Below are 20,684 nucleotides of genomic sequence, written 5' to 3'. Positions count from 1 at the left end.
AAGGGTTATATGAATAAAGGGTCCTTGTTCTCAGACAAAAAGCTATTGGTTTGTTCCAGTCTCAATTAAAGACATATGTTTGGAGGGCTCCGATTAGTAAACAAAAATAAAAGCACATAACATTTCAACCCTTCAGTGACAAATTTCCTCTTTTCAGTTTGCTTTCAAAGTTCAGAAATCAGCACAGCTGTGAAATGGCTCTGAGCTGAAAGAGTCCTGGGAGTTGGCATGCAAAAAAAGTGCACATCAGGGCCAAATTCCAACCTTGGATACACATGAAAACTCTCATTGAAGTCTGTGGTAACTGCCTATGCACATTCAAAGCCAGAATCTGGCATGGCTTCCCTAGGCTTCCCAAATTTTCATATCTAGCACAGACAGAAATATGTCTTGAAAGTGGATAATGGTTTTCTCAGACTAGAAATTAATGGTGACTAATAATTTATTAAAAGACACTACAGGATATTCCTTTTCTGGACAAAAATATATTGTGGCTAGAAATGGCAGCTAACAGGGACATGGTACAGAGAGTCTCTCCTTTGTCACCAAAGGAGAACAGCCATAAAATGTTGCCACTACTGTCTCTGTCACCAGAAGAGAAGGGGGATTTGGAACCCCTGAATAACACTGTACTTAGTATTCTGCATAAAATCCTAACCACTAGGTTCAATGAGTCACGTGATTTTGACTGAATTTCAGTTTCTCCCTATCAGCAAGAAGGGCTTTTACATACCCAGTGTGGCCTCAAGATTTAAAGCCCAATCAAGGGATAATCCATTTGTTTCATTGTAAATAAAGTAGACGAAGGAGTCTTCAACTTACTCATGGTAAAAATATCAGGAAACTGAGCATCTTTTTTAAAAAATTAGTAAAATAACTGAATATGAGACCAAATGTCAATGAAATTTGTGAGCGATACAAGGTAGCTGAGACAGTGTCTTTTACTGGGCCAGCTTCTGTTGCCACAGTAGACAAGCTCTAAAACTGCAGCGAGCTCTTATTCTCCGTTGAACTCAAAAGCTTGTCTACCAACATAAGTTGTTCCAATAAAAGATATTACCTTAGCCACCTTGTCCTTCTCACATCCTGGGACCAACACAGCTACAGTAACACGGCAATACAGCAGACCCCTGAGTTATGCAAGGGTTAGGGGAGCTGGGGGAGCCGGGCAGGCAGATAGCTGCTGCGGTACAGCTTCCCCCAGCTGGAGGAGGCAGAGGCTGGAGCAGGGCCCTGTGCACCTTTCGACTTGCACTTAACTCACATTAACGTGAGTTACACACAAGTCAACAATCGTGCTTATCCGGGGGGGTGGGGAGGGGTTTAACTGCAGAAGCGGATCACCATCTTGCAAAGTATTACAAAGTACTTTTTCAGGGATAATCCATCATAATTTACATCTATAGAAAGACTTTCATAAAGCTGATTGTGACTAGACCAGAATAAACAGCACGTTTGGCCACAACCTGAATTACCAAGAGAAATGGGAGTAGTATAATAATTAATGTCATGTGTCTAGAAGATGTATTATTTCAGTAGAGCTCTGAAGATCTGTTTTGCTCTCCCATTTGTGTTGTGTTATGGAATTTATTTTCAGAATACACTGAAAGTAAAATTCAATAGACACAGAATGAGATGGTGGATGTTATCCATATGAAAATAATCTACCCAATTTATATGGTGAGTAACTAATAAAAGCAAAAAAAGAAAAAAAAAACCCCAGAACAGCTGTTATTAATTCATGTCACCCTCACTAAGTATATAAGCCAACTTTTAGGAGTATAAATAGGTTTCATTCAAATCTCAGACATAGCTTTATTTGGGAAAGAGCAAAGACAGGACACAGAAGGGAGGGAGGAAAGACTAAGGGGAGGAAAATGGGAGAGACATATTAATGGCAATCACAGAGAAAGGGAGGAAAGGGAAGGGTGGAGACAGAGGAGGCAAGGACAGGCAAACCACAGCAGTTTGAAATTAAGCATGTGTGCTCTGAGTGAAATACAGATAGCACCTAATTACTTGCCATGGGCCTCTGCTCAGGGGTCAGCTCTGTTCTATAAAAACATATTATGGGAAGATCAAACCCACGCCCAGCCATACTCCTGACTGCTATGCCTGGCTCCATCCCAGTCCCACTCCAAGCCCTGCTCCAGTGCAGCTTTGTCCTGATTGCCTCCCCCTCCCTCCCCCCACACAAGGTAGTCCACCTCAAGTCCCAGCTCTGCCCTCTTCTCCAGCTCTGTCCTGAGCCCAACTTTAGCCCAAGTTCCTCTGCTGAGCCGACTGTGCAGTTATGGGAAGGTGAGGGGGGTGGCAGTTTCCATTAGTGGTAAGGGGAGATTGCAACAGGAAAAGTTTGGGTAACACTGGTATAGTGGAACCATCCTCAGGCAGATCCAGTATTATTGTAATAGTTGATTGCACCCAAAGGTTGCTTCTGAAGTTTCTTTTCCTACTCACTGAGGTTAATTGTGTCAAAAAAGAAAGTTTAGTGAGGCTGACACTTGCTTTTTGAGAAGACCATTACGTTTTTGAGATCAACTTACGAAGAGTCAACAACAGGGATCCTTTAGAGGTGGGGCCGGCGAGTGTAAAAAGAATGTAGACTGGGTGTAACAGAAAGGAAAATCCTGAGCCTCCTTCCAGGCCAGCACTATTGGTTCGCACCAGTAAGTGCTTTACATGATAGGAATCCATCCAACCATGTCTCTCAAACAGTAGACTACACAGTAAAACAGAAAATCAGATAGAACTAGTGCACCATTTTCTGAGACCTTTCTAATTCTCTGGTGAAAAAGTCTTGGGGTCTTTTGAGCCAGACTAAGTGAAGTGTGAAAAAAATTGGTCTGAGAACTTCAAAAGGAGCATTTGTGTGGTATGCAGTGTGGAGATACACCTTCTGAATTTCAGGTTTGCTATAAGAGGCAGTTTCTCTAACTGTTTAATTTCTTTCTTATGTTTCCAGAGCTCTTCTCTCAGTTACACTACTGCATATTTATCAACTTCAGTGGAGTTGAGCTGGTGCCTAAAGTGCTCACACCTACTCCTCTGCAACCACACCGTCTCAGTTGAGGTTCCCAAGCTGTAACTGCCTATTGCCTTTTTAGATTCAAGATGACAGTGATGCCAACAAAAGAGCTAGGTTTGTTAAAATGCATCAGTTTGGATTTCTCATTTATTCCAGTGACTCTATTGCTCAGAGGGAGAGCGAGTCAGCTACATGGAGCAGCCAGCGTAAACTAATGATTTCAAATTGTGGAGAGTTGCACTTGGAACACTGGAATTGGATCTCCACAGTGAGCTGGCAAGGGGGGGGGAGTTGAAAGACATGGCAGGCACTGCCTGTGGAAAGATCTGGACTTCTGACCTGGGTTAAACAACAGACTTCCCCAGCTGAAAACAATGACTGATTGGCCCAGCTGGAAGTAGCTTACTTGAAGTCAACCATAGACCAATGTAGACTAATTATTTTTTCACCAAAATACAGAGAAAGAATTCTTCAATCTCCCACAATAAAGGTCCAATATTACCCTGTGCTATGTTAAGGGAGCAAGAAGACATAGTATTCCTTTAACCAGAGGAACCTCCAGAATGTCTGTTTGCTTCCTTTGTCTTCTGGTACACCTGCCTTAGCTCCCTTATTTTCAGGTCACGCTGCTGGACATCCTTGATATAGCCTTTTTTTCCCACCATGCCCTGTGAGATCTTGGCACAGATGTCTGCATTTCTTTTGCTGCTTTGCAGTTCTGCCAGCAGAGCTTCATCCCACTCACATCGCCCCCGCCCTGCAGGAGCCCATCTGAGATTCTGGGAGTTCACGGCCAAATCTGCTGCTGAGGTGTGCTGTCTGTTCTACTCCCCATGCTGGCCAAAAAGGAAATTAAATTCAAACTTTCCCAGGCTGTTTCCTGCACACCTGAGCTGTGGCTACAGGAGCCCCTTCCTTTTGGAAGGGGCATGTTAATGAGCGAGTTCAAAAGATGCTAACGAGGCGCAGACATGAATATGCAGTGCCTCATTAGCATAACGGCAGCCATGGCGATTCAAAGGTGCTACTTTCGAATTGCCGTGGCTGCTGTTATGCTAATGAGGTGCTGCATATTCATGGTAGTGCCTTGTTAGCATCTTTCAAACTCGCTCATTAACATGCCCCTTCCCAAAGAAAGGGGCTCATGTAGACACAGCTCTGGGAGAGCAGCAGAACTGAAAATGGTGGTTAGAGTGGTCATTGGTGGACTAGCCCCCGTAGTGTGGACTGATTACTTAGAAAATTGACCTAAGTCAGCTATTAGCCACAGAGAGGTAGCTGTGGTAATCTGTATCTTCACAAAACAAAAAAGCAATCATGCAGAACTTTAAGACTAACATTATCATTTATTAGGTGATGCACTTTTTCCAGACAGATCCGCTCCTTCAGATCTGGAAATTCTGATCAAAGTAAACTGGCATGACACAAATATAACAAAGACAGAAAAAAAATGAAATGAAAACTGACAAATCAGCTGCATAGGACAGAAGGAGATGGGGTGAAGGGTGGGGAAGAAAATTCCTGCAAGTGTTTATTAAGTTAAATTACTCATCTGAGATCACTACAAATATCAAAGATGGGGAAGCTGTAGAAGTGGGTCTGTCCCATGAAAAAGTTCATCACCTAATAAACTATTTTGTTAGTCTTTAAATTGTAAGTCAATTAAGTTCAACCTCCCCTTCTAGTGTAGACCAGGCCACAGTGTACTAAACAAGGAAAGACAGTAATAAGTACAGAAACAAACAGAATTAAATACTGGTGTACTTATTGGTTAGCTGGTTATAATTTTTAGTATGTAACAAACACACAGTTTATTGCTTTCATATATAGAATTTTAAATGCCATGCAGCAATAACAAACAGATGTTGTGAAGATGCCAATTGTTAAACTTACAGAATGCTGTCTCTGTCTTTTTAATGTAATCTACCAGGTAGCTGAACTGATATAAATAAAGTGTAAAACTTTTTTGCTTGCATTATAAAAGTGTACTGAATAAATAATCTATACATTTTTGAATTGGGAATTCTACCTTCCAAAAAAGACTCCCTTTTTATTATTTAGTTATTACTGCAATTTGCCAAATTAAAATTTAATTTTGTTGTTACAGCAAAACTACAATTAATAAGACATTTGGAAGAAAATTGTGTAAAAAGGGCCAAAAGACACCTACACTGAGGTGTCAGTGTTGGTTCCAAGTACATCAAGGCTAAAATGCAATGAAAGATTTTTTTTTTTTTTTGTTAAGCACAAACCTCTTGATCAGTGAAGATCTCAATGAAGTTCTGGAATGAGAAAGATCCTGACTGGAGGATGAGCTCTCCCGTGTTTTCAAAGCACTGGCCAGTTAGTACAAGAAGTTTGTGCCTTGCAGCATCTGTGATCATTAAGCGCACCTAAGGTGAAGAACAAAAGCACAAAAATAAATGCAGCTACCCCATTTCCACGCTTCCTCTCTATTCAAACCCAGATTGCCTAATTTCAGATCCACCCACCTCAACATCAGAGCTTCAAATCACACAGTACTTTGTTTCTCCTCTATTTATAAAAAGGCTATTTTAAAAAGGTAATACTGTACCCATGTTGGTTCTCTTTACTTTTGCAGCATATTTTCAGTTACAAAATAGCTTTCCCTATAGCTGATAATTCCCTAGTTGTACCACTACTCTGTAATACTTGACAGCCTTTTGTCAAGGTGAAGCTTTTCGATCTCTAGAATGTCTCTGCTGGCTAAATCTAACTTAAATCCAGCTAAGTTCTGTGTAAAGAAATTTGTTACTTGAATACGATTTTTGCAAAATGTTTCTAAACCACAAAAAAAGCACCTCTATGGAGACAATGTAATTACTTCAGCGCTCCCAGTAAGCCGGTTTTATTACTTCATATATTGATTACTGAGCAATCAATTGCCCTAAATTATTTCACCTCACAGCAGGAAGGATGCAGTATTGACCTAAATCTCTGTTCAACAGCTCTGTCTTTAGAATGAGGGGGAAGGGGCCACTGAAAAGTATGGATCAGGAGGACCTTCATTTTTGATTGCGAACAAATGGCCTTGCACTTCGAACAGCAGAGGGATCTGATAATTAAGAGCAGGCCTAATCCTGGTTTGTCACTAATTGTGCTGGATGACAAAAATCCAACAATCTCCTTGGTGGGTCAAGGATTTGTTTCAGAAGAGAACATAGGAAAGTGCGCCCGTCTGCCTGATGTATGTCACTCAAATCTCATCTGTTTTAGATTAAAACCCATTAAAGAACTGGCTTCTCTCCCCCTCCCCACCCCGATCCTTCCTCCCTCTCTTTGCAGGAACAGTCCTGGGAAGTCAGCCAGCTTATGTATAAAACTACCAGCTTTTCCAGCCACAAAATTACTTCTTGTCTCATTAGCCACCAATACATGACTGTCACATAATTCTTCTCAATCTTGTTTAACTGATGATTAAAGAGTTCCTACAGAAATAAAGAATTATGGTAGAAGTAAACTTTTTTTTAAATAAAAGAACCCTTGTCATTTTGAGACCATAATACTATAATAATAATATTATTTTCTCTTAATGCAAATAATATCTTTTCTCTTAATGCATCAGAGTATACTGATGGCCTAATGGAGGGATACCAAAACTGTGTGTGTTGATATTAAACCATTACTTTTAAAATTAATTGTAGTAAGGTAGTTGTGTTTAACCTTATCCTTGGCTGAAGTCCTACATTATTCAATGTAGGTGAAAAGTATCAGAATGTCAATTAAGTTTATAAACATGCCATTGAAAGAAAGCTCAAAATTAAGTCAAAAATAAGGTTTTTAATGGGTTTGTCTTGCCCAAAGGAATAGCCAATTAGAGATTTTCCAGATGTGATAAACTTACGAAATTGTTATAGCAACAGAACAGAATCTTCTGAACAGATGATTTTGCTTGGGCAGTTTAATGGGACAAGAACATTGCCTGTTCTCTTCTGGGGAGTAGTTGCAGCTTGTTGGAAAAGGCCACATCATGCTCAGAGCATCAGCCTGAACCACTAACAGGGTGATCACCACCCATAAGGCAGGTCCCAATGATTTACAATCATACCTCGGGTGTTCTTCTGTCCTACTAGATAAGGATGCAAAACCAGATGACATCATCTCCTCCCTGGCTGTGTCCTGAGCCACCCGTGAGATACGAACCCAATGTTCCTGGCTGCCATATCATGGGGCAAGATGGTCATTTCTACTCCCACATTTTCCCTCCTGCCTTTCTTAACTGTCATTTTGATTTTTACCTAATGAGAGCCTGGCTTAGCTAGGCAAGATAAATCTAACCCTGTAACTTTGCTGGTGCCCAGTTTGATTAAAGCAGTCAGTGATGAATAACTCAATCTCAGGAAAGACAAAAACACAAAAAGCCTTTACCTCCTGCAGACTGGGCAGAGGAAGTTAAGAGTAACCTACCCAAACATTTACCACAGCCAAGGGCATACAGCCAGGGTGCAAGAGGCATGAAAGCTAGTTAGTGAAAACTGCTTCTCCTATGGTGATTTGTCAATTGAACTGCAAGCCTCAGAGACAGAAGCTGTATTTTCTTAGCTTTTGCCATTCTTTCCTCTCTTCTCCTTTGTGTTGTTTCTCTTCCTTTGTAACAAGAAAGGGAATTGGACTTTAACAGCAGAATTTAAGAGCTGCCACCTGAACTGAATCTCTCTTTTCTCATTAACTTGTTGCAATTTAAGAGATTCTATAACAAGAAAGAGCAAGGAAAAAACAGATATTGTAACAAAGATGATTTACTTGATTTTTAAAGGTTTAAACATTTTGATAATTATAGCCTCCTTCTAGTTACGTGTGTTTAATGTTATACAATGTTAGTAAGAATCTCTTTGGTGTACAGCAATTAAAACCACACCCCCTGGGAAAAAATACCCAGTTGAGGGTTTTGGACTTCTAACATGTTAGGGGGGATCATCTATAGACACACTGAAAATTATTTGGTAATTGTGTAAATATCTCTATTTTTATCTGCGGCACCTTCCTGGACCATCCTTCCTTGATGGAATGTTGCTTTCCCTTTCTCTAAGGAACGTCCTTAAGATACAAGGGTGGCATGTGATTTCTTGTAGAAAAGATGCTACAGACAGGATATTCCTCAACAGTGCTTTTTTTTTGGTCAAAAAAAAAAAAAGAGGAGTCAGTATGGCTCCTTGCCTACTGCTCCCCATCCATGCCAGGATCCCACAGCTGGGGCTGCTGAAGGGGCAGCACGGAGTCTGGCTCCCAGCCTGGTCTGCCATGGGGCTTACAGGCTCCAGCTCCCAGTCACTCTGCTGCAGGGGCTCCAGCTCCCAGCCCCACAGCAGCCTCCTCCCGCCTGTGCTGCTGCAGAGCTGTCGGGGGCTCCGGCTCCCAGCTCTGCTCTGAAAAGAGGTGACGGTATGCCGTACTATGTGTACTGTCGCAAAAGAAACACTGCTCCTCAAAGAGCTAAAACTGTCTCAGATGACATGGTTTACATCAAGTTTAAAACAGACATACAGAACCAAGCAAGCCAGGGTTGTAGGCGGGAGCATCACGAGCACTCATCATAGCTGCTTTCACTTGATCAAAAAGATTTTAGTGGGTTATTGGAAATTTAATGCTGAGAATGGATATACAAGAATTTCTGTTGTGTCCTTTAAGCTCCTATTATGGGAAAGGGCAACAAGAAGAAGAGAAAAGAGGAGGCTGACACTTTTACTGATATTCACTCCCACATGTTCATTGAGCCAGTCAGAATACCCTTATTTTATTCACTTACGGTGCTTATGTGACACAGACTGTATGGCATATCCAGCAAACTTACCTCAGTGCTTACAGCCTCATCTGAAGGATTAATCAGGACTACAGTTTCTAAGACATCACTTCTGTGGTGAAGGATTTTTTGACCTGTAAGCACAAGAGACAGGAAAAAAAAATGTTGAGGCTTCACAAGGTAAAAAGCAGTATTTCTTTCACAGAAAAACATGTCCTCAAATGGGACAGCTTTCATGGTACACAAAGCAAAGACATAGATACCTGCCTTCAGCCCCTATATGCATCCTGAGATGCCAGAAGTCTTCCCCTGGATGGGCTTCCCACCGCGGAAGGTTTTTGACAAAAGGCATTAACACCAGCTCCTGCCTCTTATGCCTTCCCTTTGTATATCTATTGGTCTGTCTTAACTGAACAACAAAGGTCTGAGTGGGGACTGTGGGCCATCCTGTATGGGCCATGTGAGGCTCTGTGCCCATGCCCTTACAATGTTTTTTAAACTACTTTGCCTATACACATTGGCTACATCTGCACTAGCATTCCTCTTTGGAAAGAGGCATGCAAATGAAGGAACTTGGAAATGCAAATGAGGCACAGATTTACATATCTGGCACCTTATTTGCATATTCTTATTTGAAAAGAGCTTCTTTTGAAAGAAGAAAAGCAGTGTAGATGCAGATCTTTTGAAAGTAATCCCCATCTTTTAAAGAACCCTTCTTCCTATTTTTAGGAAGAAGGATTCTTTTGAAGATGGGGATTACTTTCAAAAGATCTGCATCTACACGGCTTTTTTTCTTTCGAAAGAAAATGCAAATGAGGTGCCAGATATGTAAATATGTGTCTCATTTTGCATTTTTGATTTCCTTCACTTGCATGCCTCTTTCAAAAGACGAATTCTAGTGTAGACGTAGCTGCTATGAATAACAGCAGTACTCTGGGAGAAATTTAGTATCAACCTTGCAGAACCCTTGGCACATATTACTTGATATTTCTTTTGTATGCAGAATCTCTAACAGTCAATGTTATTAAACAAGAGCGAGCAGACATTCAATATGCAGGTTCCTAAATGAATAATAATGTCTGGTTTTTGGTGCTGTGTCATGGCACTCTGGCTTTCCTAGTTAGTCTGCCTCTGCATTTAATAGTGATATTCATCTCACTGGGAGTAGGTGCCAGTAGAACACAACAGGGCTCTTGACATTTTCTTTCTTATGGTAATTAATGATATTCTTATCCGCATTCTTTTCTGTGAGAACTGCAGCAAGATTAATTAGTAGCCTTATTGTGAAGGGAGTGCCATCCAGAAACCCTAACTGGCAATTAGTCCAACAACCAGAATAACTGTCTCTTGCAGGCAGCAGCTTGATGTTGATTTAATTAATTAATTTAATTAATCATGGTTTAAAGGAACATGCAAGGTGCACAGAGTAAATTGCCCATTAGCTAAGTTGGAAAATTATTCCTGTAAAAACCTTAATATTAAAACATCAATAAATCAAATGCAAGCAGCACGTCTGGAAACACTTCCTAAGACAGCAGCATGGGCTCCACTTGGGTTGCTGGCATCTGTGGTTTCCCAGGCAGTCTCACCACCCTATTTTAAAGATGCCACTGCAAGAGCGCCCAGGGAGACATCTACACTGTCACTTTACTGTGCTGCAACTCTCTGGCTCGGGGTGTGAACCCTTCCCCCTCCCCACGCACAGCATGATACAACACTGTGAAGCACCAGTGCAAATATCACATGAGAGGTCACGATCTGCTGAAACCCATTGTTCTGTCCAAGTATGTATACTGTTGGCATATTCACAGTCATGAAATTTTGCTGTATGGTTGTTAGTGAAATATGCTATTGAGTCTGTAAGTCACTCAGTGCTTGTATTTTAGTGATGACAACCAAGGAGGTGACCAATACCCTGGCAGGTGCGGATCAATCGTCAGCAGACATTAGCCAGCAGGGGAATAGTAAACAAGAGGTTTACAATTCAGTGACAGCTGCACAAGCACCACACAATGGGGAGTGCTCGACTCTATCATTCAATTGCACAAGACCATGCCAAGGGGATAGCATGGATCTGTGATCCACCAAGATCTACGAGGCATGCTTGGGCTAATATCTTCTAGGCACATGGAAAGAAGATATAAAATAAAGGGGAGAATGGTGTCATGTTTCACTCTCTCTTCTGCTATGGAAGCAAAGACTTCAACTGAGTATACTGGCCCCAGGCATAAAGGAAAAGCCTCCATATTAAGAACTGTCACGTCTATTGGGGTGAGAAAATGGCTTCATCCAAATGCTGGCTGATCTAATAAGGTTTAAGATGTAAACTGTGAGCTTACCTTCTATTTTCCTTGATAACTGCCTCTCCCTTCTTCCTGTCTTCTACCTCTTATAATCACATAATTTTTTGTAGTTATTAAATCTGTTCTGTATTTTATCTAAAACAGTGTGTTTTGCTTAAAGAGCTTGGGAAATCTCAGCTCAGTTTATAAAGTCCCGTGTCTGTTCTCTAACACAGCAAGGGACAGGGTGGACCAGGCAATGTCTGGTTGGCTTTTGACCAGGAAAAAATGGCACAATTCTGAGGGTCCAGGCAGATGGGTTAGGTATTTGTTGATGCCTTTCTCTGTGGCCTTGTCTACACTCGCCCCCACTTTCAGAAGGGGCGTGGTAATAAGCAGAGTGGAAGATGCAAATGAGGAAGGGATTAAAATATGTCATGCTTCATTTGCATATTCCCGCAAGATGTTGCTTCCAGAAGATCCCCTTCTGGAAGCAAAAGCTGCCATTTAGACAAGGCTCCTTTGAAAGGAAACGGGGGTCCTTCCAAAGGAAATCCCCCTTCCAGAAGACCTTTCTAACACGAATGTTGGCAGCAGAAGGGTCTTCTGGAAGGGGAATTTCCTTTGGAAGAAGCCCAGTTTCCTTCTGAAGGAGCCCCATCTACACAGCAGCCTCATTTGCATCTTCCACTCCACTCATTCCCATGCCACCTCCAGGAGTGGGGGAGAGTGTAGACGCAGCCTGTGTGATTTGCAAGTGGCTCAGGGAGCATTCATGTAATGTAGTTGGGTTTGGGGCTCCACATGCTGGTGTACTGAGTTCTAAGAGTGCCTGGGGCTGGTTTGCTGCTTGTCACTGGCAAAGCGTTATAAGCATCACCCTAGGCTGGAGAGTTAAGGCAGCACAGAGGCACTACATATATAGTCCTAGTAAATGTCTGTGGTTCCAGGCTGCATCCTGGAGCTCCCCATCACACATACAAATAAATTAAGGAAACTCAGTACAGGATGAATCCAGTCCAGCACCCTTGGAACCTGACTGGTGCTGGATGAGAGAATTTGCCAGACCATGGGAGGTCATAATGTCCACCAGCATTACCAACACTTCTGCTGCTTACAGGGCTCTCAGAAAATACTTAGGGGTAAATTATAGCTAAAAGCAGAATAGAACACTGAGAGCCAGGACTGGTGGCTGGAAACAAACTTTATGGGACCACAGGAAAACTTGGCCACACCCATGATAAGCGGCCGTCTGGATAACTAAAATCACGCCAGATTACGGATGTTGCTTAATGATAGAGTTCCGGATTAGAGAGGTTCACCCTGTAATTGTTGTCACCTATTTTTTCTATTGATGTTATTTGAAAGAGAGCATGCATGTATGTTCTGGTGAGGAGGGGTAGAGACAGCAGATTATAAATATGTATATGTAACGATGCATAATTCCAATTTAAAACAAAGACTCAAATCTGACTTCAGAAAAGCTGTCCCAGTTTACACCTGCATAACGCTGATCTGGATTTGTACCTAAGTAAATTAAAAGTCTGGCGAGTAAAACTGATGACTGGTAGTATGTAAATTAAACATTTGAGGTGTGCTATATAAACCATAACAACTCATGTACATACAGATTGACAGCAACATGAAGCACCAGCTCATCTCCTATTGATTAAATTTCATAGAACTGTACTGAAGGGACAAAGGTGTTGAGTACTCTCAAAGTACATATGCTTTGGATATGGCATGACATATACAAGGTTGAGGGTCACGCAACTTTATGCCTTTAGCACCTCAAGATTTTAAAATGTTTTTTAAAAGTTAGCTCAACTAGAATTTTAGAGCAAAAGGCCACTAATTTTACAAAACATCGCAGCTATTCCTCTTCTTCAGATGCTTTGGAAAGTGCCTTCACCAATGGTTTGGTAATAACTCAGGCTGAGTCCCAACCTGCATGGCTATACTAGATGTACTTGTGCAAACAAAAGTCCTTTATTTTTTTTCTTTTCAAAATGAAAAACTGTGGGGATTCCTACAGCCCGAGATGTTGATTGCTGCAAAAACTGCATATAGAAATGAACTGGTTTTTGCACTCATGAGAGTGTCCTTGAGAAGGTTTTCCCAACTGTCAGTTCACTTAAAACTCCAAAAATCTTTGTCTCTATTGTAATTGCTCTTACTGATCCTAATATGCTCTTCTAGGAAAACTTTCAAAGTGCAGCATGGACTTACACAGGACTTCTGCTTGTTTGCCAAGAATTTTCATAATGTTTGCTTAGAAGGAAGGGGGAAAAGCCATTAAGATATTGCAGGAGTAGCTCTATTGACATCACTGATTCTGCAGAGGAGTAGAAGCAGTATGGGCATGTGTCAAGCTGGAAACAGACAAAGGTACAAACCTCAGGTCATAAAGTCAACAACAAAAAGAATGTGGCCCATTCTGAAATCTAATTTTTAAATAATTAGCTCAACCAGAGTTTTAGAGCAAATGGACACTAACTTTATACAACAGCCACCTCTCTTTGTAAAGCATTAGAAAAGAGGAAGAAAACATCATGTAACCCTCTCATTTAACTTGCACCATATTACCTACTTCTAGTTTCTGGATACCACAGATATAGGTGGATTCATGTTCTATTTAAAGAAACAAGGAAATTAAGACAGATCCAGTAAAAAGAGATATTTTATGTCTTGAATCAGAGAGGTAGCCATGTTAGTCTGTATCTTTGAGAACAACAAGAAGTCCTGTGGCATCTTGCAGACTAACAGATATTTTGGAGCATAAGCTTTCATGGGGAAAGACCTGCTTCATCAGATGCAAGTGGCTCTTTGCCCAGGAACGCTTATGCTCCAAAATAGCTGTTAGTCTATAAGGTGCCACAGGACTTCTTGTTGTTCTTTATGTCTTGAGTCATTTTTGAATTTATAAGACAAAAGATTGAGCTAACAAAAATATAGAACACAATATAGAATTTTGTACACATGTGGAGCTGGTTAGATTCTAGACCAAGTTAATAGTAATCAGAAGTAACTACCATGTGACAGATGTGCTATGTATGAATTAAGCTCGTATCAATCCAGTTGTGGTCATGCAACCACATCACTAAACCCAGTGGATCAAATCTTGGTTTCAGTCATACTAGTGCAATTCAGATCAGGATTTCATCCACCACAACTGTTGGTACTTTGTTAGGTAATCATGCGTGTTAAAGAATTGATACAATTGCTCTCTCGTAAGAGTTGACCTCTCCAGGTCGTGGTGACCGTCCCATTCAGCCATCATGGACGCTCTTGCAGTGCATGCTTTCATGTTTCTATTGTAGGTATAGCTATATCATAATTAATTTTATAAAACTCCACACATAAAAATGATGAAAGTAAGGCAAGCATTGGGAAAGAGGCACTGCTATGAGCCTAACTATCAATGCATCACTACCCAGCCTTTGCTGTGTAATTGTACCCCATCAGGAATGCATGCTTTTGCCAACAAGCAAGTCAGCAGAGATGCTACCATCAGCTCTCCACGCCATCAATCATTAATACAAATGCTTGGTTTCACGGTACAAAAATCAATTATCTTTCTTACACAAATGGAATTTTTAAAAGCAACATCTGCGCAATCCTCTGGAGAAACTATTGTAATAAAAATCTGTCTTTGATAAATAAGGCCAGAGGGGATGAGAGAGAGAGCGCCATCCATTTGCAAACAAGGAGTGTCCAACACTTCAGCTAACATTTAACAACTAGGTTTTGCCTGCCAGTTTTTAGCAACTATTTCTTACTCCAAAAAATGTTTAAGTTTCTTTTCTTTTTCAGAGGCATGAATAAAATGTCACACTGTCATTTCACAACATAGGGTTAACATTTGACAGTCAGCAGGACCCTCTCATGAATTTTTTTCATGCTGCAAGTAACAGAAAATGACATGTCAGCAGCCAGAGACTATCAAAGTCATACATGTATTTTTAAATTAGCTCTGAGGGACACTGCCTTCTACACCCCTTTGTCTTGTAGAAACATTCCTGGATTGCTGTAGACACTAAGGAAAAAGTATAACGCTAGTCATCCTCACTTCAAGAGTCCCACTCCAATGCCCAGAACAATTTTTTTTATGACTAAATACTTCAGTAAAAAACAGTGCACTCCAACAGAACAAGGCTTTGTTGGAGGAAAAGCAATCAGTAAATCCCTTTTCAACTTATTTGGATCTAAGTGAGGAAGAAGGCCCTGCATATTTTAGTGTTATTGTGAACAAACCACAGCCCTGTTTATGGATATGACACGTACTCACACATTAGGGGCTTGATCCTCTATTCCATATGCACTCATACAGGTGACAGCATTTCACATTCACTTTGCACACATGTAAATATCTACATAAAGGGACCAAGCTGTGGACACCCTAACCCGCCTTTATAGCTAAATTCAAAAGGACAAACTACACTCTTAACAAGAAATGAAATAATAAATATTCTGACTCCGAGAAAAACAATCTCAGCTGTTAAAAACATCATCAGCGAGGGCTACCAGTCTGCCATCTGAGCTACAGAGTGGGCAGAAGACAGTAGAGACTGTCTCAGGGCATGCCAATTATTACATTACAAACCAGCTCCTTATATTCATAAATTCTTTCAACAAAATGTGTTTGTTTTTTTTCCTACTGTTAGGTGAGGAGAGGGAGCTACCAAAGACCCAAGCAAGAGATTCCTTTGAAATATAAGTGGATTTTGATCTAAATATTAACAGTACAGTACAACTCCAACGGGATTTTTCCAGTTTGAATCTTCAGTCATTTAAACATTGAAAATTTCAGGGGCCTTGGATAGTTCCAGACTTCTGTCCTTAAAACAGCAAACAGAAAATAGGACCTTTTTACTTCTCCGCCATTCTTTGGATATTGGGGATCACAAACTGTGACCCTCAAAAGGATATTTAAACCTCAATGTTAGGTTAAAATGGTTGCTGGCTATTATCTACAAGACAGACAATGTTCTGAAAGTAATTTCTTTTAAATAAGTAAAAGAATGCATTTGTCCTCTTGTTTTTGACACAAAAACTAAACACCACACTCTGTCAAGTAATGCTAAAATAATCTAACACCCTGGTGCTACCATCCAGTTAGAGGTTCCATGCCACATCTACAACACTTCCAGCTGAAGAAGGAAGTATGAAGATCCTCTTTACACTAAATCCTTAATAAGCCAAATAAATCATTTGTTAGTGATATGAAGCATGCCCCTTTCTGTCATCTGTAGGGTCTGATATCAGTATTTCATGCCCCTGTTGACCAACCCTGTACCATTACCACCAGGCTGAAACAATAACGCTCACTGAGAGCACTTAAGAGAGTCCATGAGTGAAAAATTGGATTTGTACACTGTCAGTGACCTCATTAAAATCTGAGTGGAAAATGTTTCAGCCAGACTGATTGCCGTAGAGAATGCCACATTGCCAGACTGCACGACAGTCTGCACCAAACCACACTGCATGTAAACCCTGAGGCTTAAAAAGAGGTATAAGAATTGAGGAAACGGTTTTTAAAAAAGTTACAAATACTTTGGGTTTCCCTATCATCTCTTACACCACTTTGTGTGTACATAGTTGCTACAATATAACTCTAAGAAAAAAGAAGTGAGATCTTTGTCTTTTAAATTATCTGGGGTTAATCTACTCTGCAGTTTGATGGGCTTCATTGTTTGCTAGAGGGAGGGGTGTTACACTGCTTTGACAAACTCCCAGTGAAATTTTTGAAATAAATTGAATGCACAAAATCATGTTGTTTGAACATACATTTTTGATTAACAGACTAATTACGCCAGCTTTTTCTCGCTAAATATTGATTTGCTGCACCATTTACCAATTTTATCTGACATTTAACTTGATGTCAAACTGGTTCCATATATCAACCACAGGCAAACTTTTGACCTTTCACCACCATTAGTTATTGTCAGGATCAAATTCTCACCAACAATCATAATTTCTTACCTACAAAAACAGTTTTTTCCTCATACTTTTTCATGAATTTCAATTTTAAGATTTTCCCACTGTAAGAATAATATTTGCAACACTAACACCCCTTCAAGCCAAACCACAACCAAATAAAACTTCTAAAGCAAATCTGAAACAACCTAAAAATGACAAATAACAAAACTAATCTAAAATAAAATAGATAAAAACAAACCCGCCCCCAAGCTGAGATTTTACCTCCCATATGGAGAAGTGCCAGAATCTTCATGAAGCATACCAAGGCCTTTGCTTTCAATTTTAAAGCTTATGCTCCAAAATATCTGTTAGTCTATAAGGTGCCACAGAACTTCTTGTTGTTTTTGACAGATCTATAGTGGTGTGTGGCAGTTTCAAACCAATACAAAGCTATATAAATGAAGACCAACATCAAAATATAACTAATGTCTATAAATGCAGCTTTCATCAAAGGTGGGTACGCTAGCTCTGCTGATAAATAATTTTTTTCAACTTCAAATTATTATCTATTTGCTTTAGAGGCAGTTGAAAAGACAATGCCCCTGACACCAGTAGCTTGATAGTGCTTTTTTAAAGCAACTGAAGGCAAAGATGTTACTGAGCGGGTTACTGGCTAAGCCTCTGAGCCTTTAGTTTCTGGAAGTTTAGTGTAAGGAAGGATTCAAACTTAAAACTGATCACACGGGCATACTAGGTTAACCAGCTGTCCCTACTCACTGAGTTGCCCAATTATGAGCGACAATCCCAGCATCCCAGCTGGTTGTGAAACTAGGTGGTGGCCAACCACCTGGCAACCTTCTTCCCTCTCTCTCTCTCTTTTTTTAAAAAAGGTTAGCCACTGTTCTCTCCCTGTTGCTGTCATGTCACAGCTGTCCTTTTGCTAGGTCCAAGCATGACACCTCTTCTTCAGCCAGCTGTTCCTTTACTGAATTGGGCCATCTATCAGCCATGCCACAGTGCATATGGCATGACCCCAGATGCCCCATATTCCACCTGATGTCAACGGCGAACAGCAAGTTGCAACACAGTCAGAGTAATTAATAAGTCAGTACAGCATTAGGAGCCAACCCAACATAAACAGCAGCATGATCATGTAAGTAGAGAATCATGGATTAGACAGGGGTGTTCTGGCCACTTTTTTTGACTACCATCCACTGCTCAGTTGGTGGCAAGATATATGGAATAAAAGAGTTGCAGTATCAGAGTACCTGACTACCCACACAGATCCTTTTAAAACCTTTATTAATTATTCAATATGTAAAACTCAAAATGGCAGCAGAAAACATAGGAACCAGGGCCCTCCCACTGATTTAACAGGGAAGTTTTATTGCCTCTAGCAAGAGCAGGTACATATCTAATCAATTCCATCCTCTCTTTATCTTTCATATCTTTAAAGACAGAAAGGTAACTGTTGCATGTTAAATAGTTATTAAGCTTTGTAAACCCCCATTTTATCAATATTATAAGAAGCATCATACTCATGGAAGGTTATTGCAGTCAATTTCTCAGACTATATGCTCAAACCTTCATTATAAGGATGAAATCATACTTTCATGTTCTCATCCCCTTAAACGTTTAATACCTGGAAAATGGGAAAGGTAGAGAAACACAGGATTCTCACTGAATACTACAGTTCTAACGCTAAGATTTTTCTGCAGAAGTGAACATGAAATTTGGAGTGTTGGTTTTCAGTTACACAGCATATTGCCTTATTACCCACATAATTGGTGGCTACTATGTGGTGTGATGAAAGACTGCAGTGATGTGCAGCTGACTCATCAATCCCGAAAGTTACTGAAGTCCCAGACCTGAAACTGTACTGGGAATAATACCAACCAGAGAAAGGAAAGATAAGAGGGCATTTGACACTGCCATGTTACCTACAACAAAAAGTACATTTTTTTTCTTTCAATACCTGACCATATTTATGATCCAGAAAAGAAAACAGTCTTAAGTGTTGCAATCCAATTCCAGGTTTAATTTCCTCTATAATTGTTTGGATTATCTGACATTTTAATCACATATAATTATTCAAGAACTAGAAGACCTCTTTAACAACTCTATTTGGTATAACCACTGAAAAGCTAAAAGACATTTTACAAACACAGTTAACTCTTTGCTCAATATCTCTATAGGCATATTTTCAGAATTGTTACTTATAAATACAAATCTGAAGCTCCAGTGTTTAGCAAACAGAATCTGGTGCCAAAATTAGCAGGAGTGATTTGTAGCTTAAGCATTCCTCTATTATACTAGTCAACTAATACATGTTCAGTGGTGCAAGGAAACTATTAGTTGTATGAGGATGCCCAGCCAATTCAGCCTTCGGGGAAAAAATGCTTAGGGCTTATTTCAAGGGTGGCCTGATCCAAAAGGGCACTGAAGCCAATAGAAGTATTTCCACTAACTTCAGGTCAGGCTGTCTGAACGTAAAGTATTTTAACTGTTGAAATAAAAGCTAAATAGGAAATGCCAGAATTACCTTTCCATTTAATGGTATTTAATCTACAGTATTCTCTAGACCCTTAATATATTTGTAAACGTCTCAGTTACTTGTATTTTTCCTCTCTTTTTTAACTTTGTTATTATAATTCTTAGTGATAGTTCACAGCTCAGAATGCAGACATGAATTCATGAAGTCTATGAACTCAGGGTTTAGGGTCTCCTAATGCTAGAGAACTGTCCAGGGTGAGTCAGCTTCAGGGGCTTTGATCTGGTGAGATGCTTTATTGTCCAATTTACCTCCTTGTGTTGCTCTCTACAGCTGCGCTGCTCTGCTCCCACTGTGTGGGCTGCCAATGAAGTGACATTTATTCAAGTATTTTCCTCCACAGCATGTCTGCCAATTCTTCAGACATGTAGGATTTCACCGCACTTCACTATAACTACCAGCACAGTTCAATGAATACATAACACAGTGAAGTAACATCAAGAGAAAATAAGGAACACAAGAATGCCTGGAGTGGGAATAAAACACAGAACTGGAAAAAAAGGATGAGAACAACCGCAAAGTAAAAGGTAAGGGAAAAACCACACACAACTGAGGAAAACCAAGCAAGATGATTGAGTACAAATTATATGCTGGGTCAAAGAACTGGTAGATCTGGCATAATTACACGGACTTTCGTGGAGCTACTCCAAATTAAAACTAATGAAACAGAGAAGATTTTGGCCTAATCATTTTTAAATTAGAATTTTTGAACTTATAATGAAGCAATAAAGTCTTCAAGAGAACAATGGAGTTCTGAAAATTTCTGAGGGACAAAGGACTCTTCAACTCTCCCAGACACTGCGTTTGCTATCAGTCTGGAAAATATGCGATCACACAGAAGTGTAGACTCACAGAAAGGTAGGGCTGGAAGGTCCATTGGAATACTAGAATAAAAGATCAGGTGCACAGAGATACATGCATACAGCCCAAGACTCAGTGACTGCATCGTTGCCCTTTGTCGTAAGGAGACAGATGTGCTTCTGAGAAAAGGACATAGTCCTTCTCTCTCAGAAAGGGTCTCTCTGCTTTTGCATCAAGATTATGCATGTGGTGAGGAACCAAGAATTTCTGAGGAGGACAAAACCAAGTCTCTGGCCTGACAAAGGTCTTGCTTCAGGCTCTCTTTCTGTCAGGAGTTTTCCC

The 20,684-nt window shown here is 40.3% G+C and overlaps 1 protein-coding gene across 2 annotated transcripts in view; it reads right to left on the bottom strand.

Annotated features, from left to right (window-relative positions):
* The window catches only part of MAP1B (microtubule associated protein 1B), a 99,335-nt gene that overhangs the window by 21,958 nt on the left and 56,693 nt on the right, over window positions 1–20,684 (bottom strand). For both annotated transcript variants that reach the window (XM_074995415.1, XM_074995416.1), the window contains 2 exons: window positions 8,841–8,923; window positions 5,281–5,421 (listed from right to left, as the gene is read on the bottom strand). In XM_074995415.1, coding sequence (XP_074851516.1) covers window positions 5,281–5,421; window positions 8,841–8,923 — 224 coding nt within the window. The remainder of the gene's footprint in view (window positions 1–5,280; window positions 5,422–8,840; window positions 8,924–20,684) is intronic.

Source organism: Carettochelys insculpta, chromosome 5 (assembly GCF_033958435.1).
Source record: "Carettochelys insculpta isolate YL-2023 chromosome 5, ASM3395843v1, whole genome shotgun sequence".
Classification (NCBI taxonomy): domain Eukaryota; kingdom Metazoa; phylum Chordata; order Testudines; family Carettochelyidae; genus Carettochelys; species Carettochelys insculpta.
This window is presented reverse-complemented; position numbering and strand designations above follow the sequence as displayed.